At 38.2% G+C, this 12464-nt stretch overlaps 1 protein-coding gene across 2 annotated transcripts; it reads right to left on the bottom strand.

The window, feature by feature from the left end:
- Nucleotides 1-1643: 1643 nt before the first annotated feature.
- On the bottom strand, nucleotides 1644-11783 carry ppm1kb (protein phosphatase, Mg2+/Mn2+ dependent 1Kb). 2 transcript variants are annotated; one of them, XM_067440990.1, is made up of 7 exons: nucleotides 11646-11783; nucleotides 10280-10763; nucleotides 9961-10061; nucleotides 6553-6718; nucleotides 6324-6468; nucleotides 6094-6228; nucleotides 1644-3266 (listed from the first exon to the last, which is right to left on the bottom strand). In XM_067440990.1, exons 2-7 carry the CDS (start codon nucleotides 10717-10719, stop codon nucleotides 3135-3137), a joined length of 1119 nt encoding a protein of 372 aa, XP_067297091.1. In that variant the 5' UTR covers nucleotides 10720-10763; nucleotides 11646-11783; the 3' UTR covers nucleotides 1644-3134. The 2 variants fall into 2 exon arrangements, with proteins under 2 accessions (XP_067297091.1, XP_067297089.1); XM_067440988.1 differs by having other exon boundaries at nucleotides 10280-10826.
- Nucleotides 11784-12464: the final 681 nt, after the last annotated feature.

Raw genomic sequence — 12464 nt, forward strand, 5'->3', positions numbered from 1 at the left:
ATTTAATTCATTACCGTTTTTGTACCTTCAGGGCATGATGCCGAAGCCACATCCTTTTGAGTTTCGTAACGATATGCCAATGCATTTGTAAAATATAGCAATAATAAAACCATTGTATATACAGCTTTGGATCTTTTTCGTAATTTTTTTCAAGGTACACCAATGTCATAATGGACTATGATAGCAACTGAGACACAGACACATGCCCATTTTGAAGTCAGTCAGGCCAATGGTCCTGTAGTTATGTTTAGTTCAATTATAGCACCACCGTTCTACACCTCACCCATTCCCTTCTCAGGTTCCTTCAGGGCATCATGCCAAAGACCCATACAGAGTTTTGTAACTTCATAAAATACAGCATTTTACTACAAAATTATAATTGGCCGATATGGAAAAATTGGATATCATTCTACTCAGCATGTCGCCCTGAATCTAACAAGACCACTGTCGGTAAACTGTTCAGAAGTTATAAGCAAAAATAGCCATTTTTCGCATCTCCTGATTAGTAGGTGGCGCTGCGCCAAATGCAGCATGTAGTCTCAGGTCATGCTTGTGATGACATACCAAGTTTGATCTGAATACGACCAGAGCCATATAGAGAGAGTTGCGACAACTCCATAGACTCCAATGGAATGGCTTTTTTTACAGCAATGGCGGCTCGTGGAGACTCTCAATAGTTCCCGGAAGTAGCAGCCACGCCATTGAGTTACAGCAGAACAGGCCGTTCGTGATGCACTTTTAAAAGGTCAGACGTTTAATCAGGAAGATTTTAAATTATCAGCACATCTTAATTACGTTTCATCCATCGTTATGGAATTAGGGAAAATTATTCTCCTTTTTTTTTTTTTCAAGGTATGGAAAGTTACATATTATTAGTTAAGTATAACATGTCGATGTGTAATAAAATAATTGAAAATCAATGCATTTATTGACTATTAATTACCAAATATCGCAGTTCTGTCACTGTGACTGACAATTTGAATTAGCCGCCAAAGCACTTCCTGGAACTATTCGATGTCTACATGAATCACGTGACTATCAAGCGTTTTGAACTTCCGTTGTCGCAATTCTCTTTCTCTATGGCTCTGAATATGACCAAAGCATTGCAGAGATATAGCCTTACATCTATTTTAGCAAACACTAAGTAAATTTGTTTGCACGCTTTTGTAGGCATGCAAATCGAACAAACTATCTAGGAGTTTGAAAAAGTAATTTTTTCTGAATTTTTAAAAAAAATAATTTAATTTAAATTTAAATTAATTTTAGATAAAAATTGTATAGCCCTTATGCCTCAGAAGTTATTAGAATAAGCGTGAGAGCAAATTTGGAGAGTTGGTGGTGCTAAAGGGATTTGACCTAGACTCCAAATGCTATACAAACATGACATTTCAGACCGTCCTCCATCCATATCAAATTGCATAACTTTTTCCAATATGGTTCTATTGGCTGCCATAGACTCAAGAGCAGAAGAAGAAAACAGAAGAAGAAAAATGCCAACTTGCCTATGCACCTTTGGTGCTTGACCCCTAATAATTGTGGTACCCAACATCATGAGATGGAAATCGCTTCACAACATCGTATTAGATTTGACAGCAGACGCACCAGTATTTAAACACAGGTAAATACAAATGCCAAAAACCAAAGATGTTTCTGGTGAAACTTTATTCACAGCTGCATTGTATTTTACAATAAACTGCATATCAATAATAGCAAAGTTAGGTCCATATATAGAGCAGGAAACACTTGTAGTTGTTTTACAGATTGTTCTAGGCAAGATCCAAGCACAGTAGTGTTAACACTGAATGTAATACACTCTAACAGAAGCATAACTAACAAACAGTCCATATGAAAAGAAACAAGACACCTATCACACTGGATGCGCTTCTGGACCTTAAAAAAGGAAGACTGTTAAAAAGGCTGTTAGAAGTCTAAAATGAGAGGAAACGCTAAATGAGAATGACAATGCAGAAATCGTTACATGAAGAAACAACACCAAAGCCTGAACCGAGATGCTGACTTTCTGAGGTCACGTGTGTATGCCTATACAAATAAAACTCACTGGACATCAGAGATCATGACAGAAGCCTTTTCAATAAAAAGTTGGAGGGTTTAAAGTTACAGCAGAATGTCTGCAATTACAATGATCATGTCCGAGGATGAATGAATGAATGTTAAATTCTCTCCTGTAACTAGGAGACTTTAGAAGAAAAGATGCATTTAAATATAACATCTATACAATCACATTTATCATAGTTAACTGTCCATTATATACATTATATAAATAAAATAAAACAAACATCTGCACTTTGATCTATGCATTATAGGGAAAACCACTAAACTGTACAATCAGGAGAAAAATATTTGTCTGGTAACACTAAACAAGCACAAGTCACAGTTTAAAACTTTAGTAATGAGTCTAAAGTGGAGTTCCTTACCAGAATAAACATACTCAAGCATGTAAAATACGGAGAAGGCACAGAAAAAAATCATTGATTTGTTCACACAATGGTCCTCAAGTTGGGTTGCGGATTCCCTTTGGTAGTAATATGTCTTAGTGTGGCTTTAAAATTTCTGATAGTTAAGCTGGAAAACGGTATGAATGAATATTCACACAAATAATAAGAAACATGTGCTTGCACAAGGAATAGGAGTTATACTTCAGTAGTCTAACTCAATGAATATAGGCTTATGTGGACACCCATCGGTAGACCAGTGAAATGTGCTTCTGCGCGTCATGAGAAAACTAAAACAATGGATCCTCCCAAACCCTGAAAGTGCTTAACATTCGTGTGAAAATAAAACCTACTGGGTGTTTGATCCCATTAAATCAAGGTAACCAAATGACGGTAAGCACCCCAGGTCAGGAGCTAAAAGTGAGACCGAACCATTTAAGCACACAGTCTTAGACATGAATTCAATGCCTATTTTGCTTCTCTAGGCTAAAAAGTTTAGAATCCTTCTGATGAGAGGAAATCAACTCCAAAACCACATTAAATGTGGGTTCTGGCTTTAATGGTCTTTTTTGAGGTGATCCTCACAGGATGGATAATAAGAATATTGCACAATGTTTAGTTCAGATTAGTGAGTCTCTTTTGTGTGTCACGTATACCATCAATGTCTTGTGTTATTTGTGCTTAGGCCCAGCGGCCACTGGAGACGAAACTGCGACTGAAGGAGAAGCTCACGTCAGAGCTTTTGTGTTTGCCCCAGGCACCGAACGGCACCACCATGATAGTGCTGTTGTCTTCAGATCCATACTGAAGAGCCTGAGAGGGACAGAAGGAGAAAAGAACCAATTAAGTTATACTACGAATCGTATGCATGTTTAAGCCAAGCAGCAACCTCCCCCAGTTTCTCTTGAAGCCAATACGGAAGTGACTTAAACTGCAATTCATCAACTGGTCTTGGTCTATATAGCTAATTTTGCCCTTCATAACAACTATGAGATGGTGATTTTTTTTATAACTTAGTCGTTTAAATTAAATAAAGCCTTAAAACTCTGCATAATGAACGGTGTGGCCACTGACGGGTGGATTGCCGTTGGTCTGCAGTCTGTTAGTCATCACATCACCTCAGCTCAGCTCCACCCACGTCCTATAAAAAATAAGCTGATAACATCACTGTTTTCTCCAGCACGACTGTACAGCCAAATCAAATTTTGTTTCAATATTGTCTTGTTTAACAAGCTGCTTTGAAACAATCGTCATTGTAAAAGCGCTATATAAATAAAGTTGATTGATTGATTGATTGACGTCCTGCCTATTTGCCCATTGTCAGTTATCCGGGAGTGACGCTGCCAAGATGGCAACGGCCAGCTCAACCCTACTTCATGCTTCAATATCCTATGGGTGATGTCATGAACACTACATCCAACATTTTTTTACAGTCAATGGTTTCAACCTGCTGCATTCACAATAGAGACGAGAATAAACAAGTAGTTTTATATCACGGTAACAGTACACATCATGATATAGTTGTTCTTGCTGAACGTTAAACAAAGTTTACAGATTAGGGATGTGTATAAGTACTCGAATGTGACAGCGATGATTGATCATGAAAACAATGAAGGCTGCGACTTTTTTCTGATTGGTAAGTGTGGCCTTTTTCATGCTACCTGAGGTCTGATTGGTTAGCGTAAGGACAGCGTGCTTTTTTAAGCGCACAGTGATGCCTGGAATGAATCACTTTGATCATGATAAAAACGTTAAGTTCAAGATGCCTTGACTGCCATATACATATTAATTGCATGCAGAATTATTAAGCATGTTCATTTTCTGATATTTTTTGTCCAGGCACATTTCACCAATTCCAAACCACATTAGTCTTACTAACTATACATTTTATTTACTAACTTTTAATAATTTATAAGTGATATATAATTGTTCATGGAGGCTGGAAATGAATGTGCAGAATTATTAGACACGTTTTCTTTTACAGATAAAATGAGCCAAAAAAAAAAAAAAAAAAAAAAAATTTAATAATAAATATATATATATATATTTAACACAGACTGAAAAGTAAAAAAGTATTAAATGCCCATGATAAGAACACAATACTAATACAATACTAGACATTGCAGTTTAGGCATGACTATTAGACAGTGAAATGCTCATTGGGTCAGCAAGGTCAGACAATAACAGGTGGCGAAGATAAGACATGTAAACCCGTGCGATAATCGTCCCGGTGTGCACAGGACTTTATTCTGTGGATTTTGCCCATTTTCCTATGCGCGCAGCTGCAAGTGATGCAACTGTGATGTAGGGCTGGGCGATATGGAGCAAAAAAGATATCTCGATATACAATATATATCTCGATATCTTTACGGGAAAAATCACCCCCTAAACTACAGCAAAAACAAATATGCCAAATACCATTAAGTCTTTTTTTTATTGAAGTGCAAAGAGGTAGTCAATTCATGTTGGAACAAAGTGCTTTTGCGACATAAAAAAAAAAAAAAAAAACTCCCTGATTACATAAATAATAATAATTTAACTGTAAAATAATACATAATACATAGCCTATAGCCTTTTCATTTCATGCTTTTAAAAGATGAATCAAAGACTCCCTTTTTTACAGTTAAAGTAAACAGTAAGCATTCTGCAGAATGATGGGGGCATGACTGAGACATAAATAAACCGATTTTGTCATAACACCACTTCCTGTTAAATTTGTATTAAAATTCAAACAGTAGATGCCGCGCTCTTTACTAAATCGTGACTGAGCGCCTCATCATGCGGATCATGTACACATGAGCCGATATTCACTTCTTTTCCAGTTACAGAACAAAATATGAACGTCAGAAGGTATGCTATATGATACAGTACAATTTACAGAAGAGCACCGCATCTCAGGACACCCGGGATGAAGCGTTTTTCCCTCTTGGTTAAAACATGAATAGACCTATTCATCATAATCCCGTGATAAAGCTGACAAAATAATAATAATGATAGTGCAAATTTTTTAAAATGTTTTCAAATGATATGCGATCATTTTGACATTTTAACCGAAAACCATGCGATCAGTTAGACACAAATCATAAACTGACATGATTACGACCGCGTGTCGCACCAATTGTGTCCATCCCTGACTGTGGGTGAAATTGCGATTTAAACTATGATGAACATTAATATTTCTTTATAAATTTTAGCAAGCAGTTGTGTTAGAAGGAAAATCATGCTCTCTAAACTTAGTCTTAAACAACGCACACGCTTGTCAACATGATAAATAATCCTAAACTGGTTGCGGACGCCACCGCGTTCAATGAGACAACACGCGAGGGGAGGAGGAACACAAGCAACGAGGCGGGAGGCGCGCGGGCGGGGGCGAGCACAGCACAGAGAAGGTAAAACAAGCAAAGTGGCGGAATCAGAATTAAATATAAACAATATATCGATACTGTGACGTCTGCTCCAAATGGGCCTATACTTCCTCTCATTTGATTTTCTCTTATAACTTGGAACTTTGATACCTAACCAAAAGACATCCTCTCAAAATCTGGGGTAAAATAAAAAAACGTATGATATACGTATGTCATAAACAGCGGTGTAATAACTAGAACATCTACTATTACTAATGTTAGATTATTTGACTCACCTGCTCCGATATGCGTTGTGCGGCCTCTTTAGGGTCGTTACACTGGTTAATGACGTCACAGATCTCCTGACTGTTCATGATGAAGTTGATGCCATCAGTGGTGAGTGCCAGGAAGGCATCATGGACGTGATGCAACTGACAAGACAGGCACGCTTAAATCAACTTCATTTGTATTATTTTAAAATTATTTATATAATTGTAAATGCATTGTGTGTATGAAAGGCTCTCACTGAAACTCTCTTAGTCTCCGGTTCTGAGATGACGCCTGACGTTTTGAGGTCGAAATCTCCAATGCTGCGTGTCATGGCCAGTCTGCCGTTGACGTGAGGCTGACCCAAGCTATTCCATGTAATAAAACCTCCAGTCTTACGTATCCTTCAGAAACAAAAACATGGCAATCAAAAGAAGTGCTCTCACAGCGCCTGCTTGAAGAAGTCAGTGCTCCTAGGCACACTGTACCTCTCTTTTTCATCCTTTCTCTCAGGCGTGTGATCCACAGTGAGCTTGAGGGCCTTGCCTTTGCGGCACAGCATGGCACGGCTGTCCCCCACACTGCCCACCACCAGCTCGATCCCATCTCTCAGCAGAGCCACCGTGGCTGTGGTCCCTGCACTCAACAAAGAGGCTGTAACACACCAGAGAGCGAGGCTGAGTGGTTAGTTTGTGATACGTTTAAGGTCACCGATACAGTATATCACGCAACATTGAGCTTTTGTACAATATATATAAAATCACACACAGAAACTAAACAGCTATTATTCTTAGTCCTGTTGTGAGATTTCCACATAATTCTAGTGTACTATACTGCACAATAATGTGTACAGTACAGGCCAAAAGTTTGGACACATTACTATTTGTAATTTTTTTGAAAGAAGTTTCTTCTGCTCATTAAGCCTGCATTTATTTGATCAAAAATACAGATTTTTTTTATTTATTTAAATATAGTGATATATTATTACAATTTAAAATATTTAGTTTTCAATTTACCGGTTTAAAATGATCATTTATTTCTGTGATGCAAAGCTGAATTTTCAGGATCATTACTCCAGTCTTCAGTGTAATAAATTGAAAACCAATTATTTAAAATTGTAATAATATATCACAATATTACATTTTTTTCTGTATTTTTTTATCAAATAAATGCAGGCTTGAAGAGCAGAAGAAACTTTTTTCAAAAACATTACAAATAGTAAACTTTTGGCATGTACTGTATATTTATTAGCTACTGTAGTACGCAATGCTTTGATAAACAAGAATCTGATAAAAATGTGAACTGAAACAAAACACAGGGAGATTCCAAAAGAGATGATGCACTGGAGTGGTCAAGGCAAGCAGGTAGCATTGTCTTTTTCACTAGGTAAGGCACATAGGACACATAATTGTTTAGGCAAAACATCATGCTAAGCCTACAAAAACTCTTTTATAGCATAAAATTCAAATATTACTTTGTTCTCCCACATTAAAATATCTTGTGCTTTTTTTCTACAACATCAAATAAAACTAGCGTTATCCATACAGAGAAAACAAGCTCTGAACACAACAACTAACCAATCTTTTTCCAGAAACCAACACATGTGAAGAAGGCAGAGCACAGTAAAAGGAGAGACGAGAGAGAAAGACAGAAAGGAAAAGAGAAAGAGAGAAAGGTCAGGAACCTTCCAGAAGTCCACGCAAGGACCCGCTGGAGCAATCTAGCCCTCCGGCCTCCATAAAGGTAGCGCAGAGCTGCAGCTCTTATAGGGGGTAAGCTGGGTCCGCGGCTGTTGTAGATATAACACGCACACACAAAGGGCAAGATTGGACATGTCACGCAGCAGGCCACACTAGTGGGCCGCACACTACATGAATATGATGGACCTGGCATAGTCGTACTTATTCTAACAGCATTTAAAATCCTTATCAACATATGAATCTAACAAAGGCTATTTTAAAGAAAAATAACAAAACCATCTTTTTTTAAATATACGTTAACATTATATACTGAGGGTGGGAATCAAATATAATATTTACACTTTTTCAGTTAAAAGAGTCATGATGTTGTTCCAAATAATCTTGATTTTTCAGCGACTGCATTAGGTGCAAATGTTTATCAAGTTTAGGTGGCTTGTGGGTAGGGATGAGACGATTACCAGTTTCATGATAAAATCTACTGACGGTTAGTATTAACGTTTAATATTTAATTAGTATTAAAACTGTGTTTCATTATCTTGATTTTGAAAACTCATGGTAAATCCTGTCCAGCCAGCATCAGTCTGGCGCAGGCGCAGAAATGTTTTTTGAACGAGAAGAAATGGCGGAAGGCAGTGACAGCACTCAGGAGATTTTTCAGCCTTTCTAAAAGGACCAAATCTGAGGTGTGGTTAAATTTTGGCTTTTACAAAAGTCCTCAGGGAAACTTATTTGAAGATGGTCACCCTGTCTGCAGAACATGCGAAAACAAAAGTCGCCGAAATAAGTGGCAACACTTCAAATTTGACGAGTCTTTAGTGACCACACACTGTTGTATAGCGAACGCAAGGCAAGTTAACTTTGACCTCAATACCAAAACTATAGCACTATTCGGACGGGATTAGTTTAACATGGGGGTAAAGTCATTTTACCTCAGGACCTCTGTAATATTAATGGCCAATTCGCACGGGATAAGACATCTCAGTAAAACTAGCAGAAGTGGGAGGAGTAACTCGCTTTACGCACAACGGTATCCTCTGTGTCGTCATGTGCGTATGACGCTGCTGTTATCACGTGAGCAAACATAACATGAGCGCCAGTCTGAACTCCGTCTCAGACTATGTGTGTTTTTAATAAACCGTTAGGTCCAGTCTAACGATTCTGATTGGATTGTGTTGGTAATAGACCCTTTTCTAGAACTAAAATAAGTGTTGTGCCTCTGCTTTTGATCTTCTTTTTGCGTTTGACACAGAGTTGTCCCAACACCTATAACGAATGCTTCAAGCGCCTCCATGCTCGCAAAATGCACTTTTTAAAAAACGTTTAAACCGGAAATGACGGAGTTTTACCATACATTTTTACAGTGGGTCTATTCGAACGGGATTACTATTAGGTCATTTTTCCAGACCTTTTTACAGAAGGTAAAAGTCTCGGTAATCTTCACTGACATTGTCCGTAATGATTACCGAGATGGCTCATTCAGACGGGACTAAAATCACAGAGAACCTCTGGTAATAATTACTTTACCCCCCCCGTCCCGATGTTAATCTAATCCAGTCCGAATAGGGCTTAAGTCTGGGAAATAACTGGACACAAAATGTTGTTTTAAATTGAAATATTTCATTTCACTCACTTGAAATCAACGTGAAGCTACCGCGAAGAAAATTTTGCAACAAGTGGCTTATTGCACTCTTTTTTTTTTAACCACATAAATAAATACGGGGACATACTTATACAGTGTACAAAACAATTGTCCAGACAAGATGATCGCAACAATATTATAGTAGTATTAATATAGTAAAGTCAAAACAAAATTAATAACTATTTGGAGAAAGAATGTTAATGCATGTTAAGCAAAAAGTTTCCCACCCCTAGTATATACGTGCTATCTTTATGTAGGGATGGGCGCATTTTACAGAGCCAAAGAGGAGTCTGTGAACTATCACGAGAAGATTATACAGGCCTTCACTGCTCTGTATTAGGGATCACTGTTTATTTTATTAAACAAAACTATTTATTTAGTCTAAATTGTCATGTTCTGCTCACAAACGTCAATTTGGCTCTGTTACATGTATAGCTAATGCAAAGCAATACTTATGAATTAAGACTCTACAACTGAGCTGTGAGATTACATAGTATTCTGTTCACATAACATGCATGCTTTCAAAAAAAAGAATAAATCAGTGAAATAGGACCTACCATCTGCACTGAAGTGAAGATGCCTTGCTAACGCTTTGTCCACCTCAAGAAATGCCTTGGTTAAAACTAACTCCAAGTTATTCTCCTCCTCGGCAATGCCTCTGAAACAAAAATCACCAAATGCAATATTAACAGTTGGTTATTCTAAAACACTACATATCTCCTGAAGGAATTCAGAGAACTAGTTTTATGTTACTAAACACATGGCTTGAGTGTTTCTTGTAGCCGGAACACTTTGCGTATTCATGACAAAACTGGTGAAAAGGAATATAAAAAACAAATAAAACCCCATAACAGTCATTAAACGACTGATCCTTACTTAATATATTTCTCCATGTTCTTGTGGCAGAAATCAGCAGCCTCTGCACCCCCGTGCCCGTCAAAAACCGCAAAGTACATTATGTTGTCCGTCATCTGCGATAGTTGATAGCGGTCTTCATTCTCCTTCCGCTGACCAATCAGCGAGGCACAGCCCACCTTTGTCAGGCTAACTTTGGGAATGAGTTTACCATAGCGGATACTTGACGGAAGCATGATGGGCTCATCGATGCGGTTGTCCCAGATCCCGAAGGAGTCCCAGGTAGTCGGAAGGCCACTGCTATCCGGATCAAAGCGGGAGTTACTGCACCGAGGAGATGATGGAGTGTGTATGGCACGTCTCGGGTCTTCCTGATGGGTGCTGGTCAGGCCGAGGGCAGCCCTGCAGCAAACACGGGACCCGCTGAGCGTGGCATATCGCATGAGAAGAGCCACTGACATGCTACGTGGCTGGACACTGCACTTATGGAATGAGTGGGAAGAGTCTGAAACAAATGGACCCAAGATTCAAAATTCAGTGCAGAAAGTCTGTCTTGACCAGGACTTCACTGAAAGACAAGGAGGAAATTAACAAATGAATGACTTGTTATTCCTTATGAACACAGTATGCGACATGGTATCTAGTCTGGTTAGGTACCGTTCAGCGGGGTCTCAGAACTCAAAAACTAGCAAGATGCCAACACTGATTTCCAAAAGCTATTTTCGGTAGGCAGCTCAATGGGTTGAGACACAGCCTTTGTTTGAAAACTAAATAGCATGTTTACAGCTCCTCCCACTAAAGTCATTCAATAAAAATAGTGTATAATACAAGTCCAAAAAATGCTGCCTATGTACTCAGTTCGTTAAGTTATTAGTAACTAAGACAGCCTTTGTTTAAACACTAAACAGCGTGATTACTGCTTGTCCAAATGGAGTCATTCGGTAACAACATTACTAGCAAATGTGCCCCACCCCCTATTTAATTCACACAGTATTTAAAAGATTATAATATATACACATAACCTGCGAAGACAACATCAATACAATCATCTAAAAGGGGAATGACGCAAATAAAGAGACATGGTCAAGGAATCAACAAGTTAAAAATAAGAAGAGTGTAAATAAACATGACGCAACACTCCGCTTACATAACAGCATGTTAGCAAAGCCTTCAATCCGCTCATTATTGACGTTTTGAACAAAACTAATAACGCTACATTTGAGAAACTGATACATATTATTCCAGAAGGGGCTTATTAATTGAAACATTAATCACAACAAGCAAAATGGAGACGAATCATCGAGCTTTGCCTTTTGGCGCTCGAGCTGCTAGCAAAAACAGATTCCTTAAGGTTACAACAAAACAAGCTTTTTTATTTGCTACTTACCTTCAAAATGTATGATTACAATGTAATTGAATTTGTTTTTGTTTATCCTAACTAGTTAATATTTTTAATATACAATCGGTAATTTCTTCTCAGACTCGTTTGGTTAACTGCAACGACCGCCTCTGAGTCTGCTCTGAAGGAAAATACCTGTAAACCAATCAGATCCCGCCATTTCGTCGGTGGAGTTCAATCAGTTGATTGGCCAAACGTCTGTGATTGACATGGATCTAAACCAATTATTTACAAGGAGAAACAGTAGTTTGGGTCTCTCGGAATCACGTCAGCAAATAAGCGAACTCTTTCGTTATAAAATGATTTATACCGCCAATATGTTTATCTCAACTTGATCGTACACGGACCAAGCGTGTATATGTGTTAAAATACATATGTATCTATTGACAGGCTGATCTTGATGTAGTAGGGATATCGTTTTATGGCAAGCCGTTTAACATTTACTCCTTAAAGGTGTATCACGCACTGCAATATACATAACTATGTTTTCATTGGTGTATAAAAACCTTACATACAGTTATGCTTTTGTTACCTTAGAATTAGCCATTTCTATCTCCATACACTGCGGGTCCACTTACAGTGAAATCGCCATTTTGTGCCATCATTCTACAGCAGTGCTGGACTGGTAATCTGACATACCGGGCATTTTCCCAGTGGGCAGACGCACTTTGGGGCCGATAATTTATTTATTTATTTATTTTATTTATTTATTTATTTACCACTGACTGGCCCATCATGCAGGGGGAGCTGCCCATTGGTTTGTCGAATATACAGGCCAAAGCGAGAGAGACCTCGATATCTATATCT

The sequence above is a fragment of the Pseudorasbora parva genome, chromosome 4, assembly GCF_024679245.1.
Source record: "Pseudorasbora parva isolate DD20220531a chromosome 4, ASM2467924v1, whole genome shotgun sequence".
Classification (NCBI taxonomy): domain Eukaryota; kingdom Metazoa; phylum Chordata; class Actinopteri; order Cypriniformes; family Gobionidae; genus Pseudorasbora; species Pseudorasbora parva.

Bases quoted from the DNA above. Each gene is read 5' to 3' on its own strand.
- ppm1kb (XM_067440990.1), bottom strand. From the start codon at position 10,719: ATGTCAGTGGCTCTTCTCATGCGATATGCCACGCTCAGCGGGTCCCGT. The intron at 10,062-10,279 runs GTAAGGATCAGT...TTTTTGTTTCAG, and splicing joins AACATGGAGAAATATATTAA to AGGCATTGCCGAGGAGGAGA. The intron at 6,719-9,960 runs GTAGGTCCTATT...GGTGTGTTACAG, and splicing joins TCTTCACTTCAGTGCAGATG to CCTCTTTGTTGAGTGCAGGG.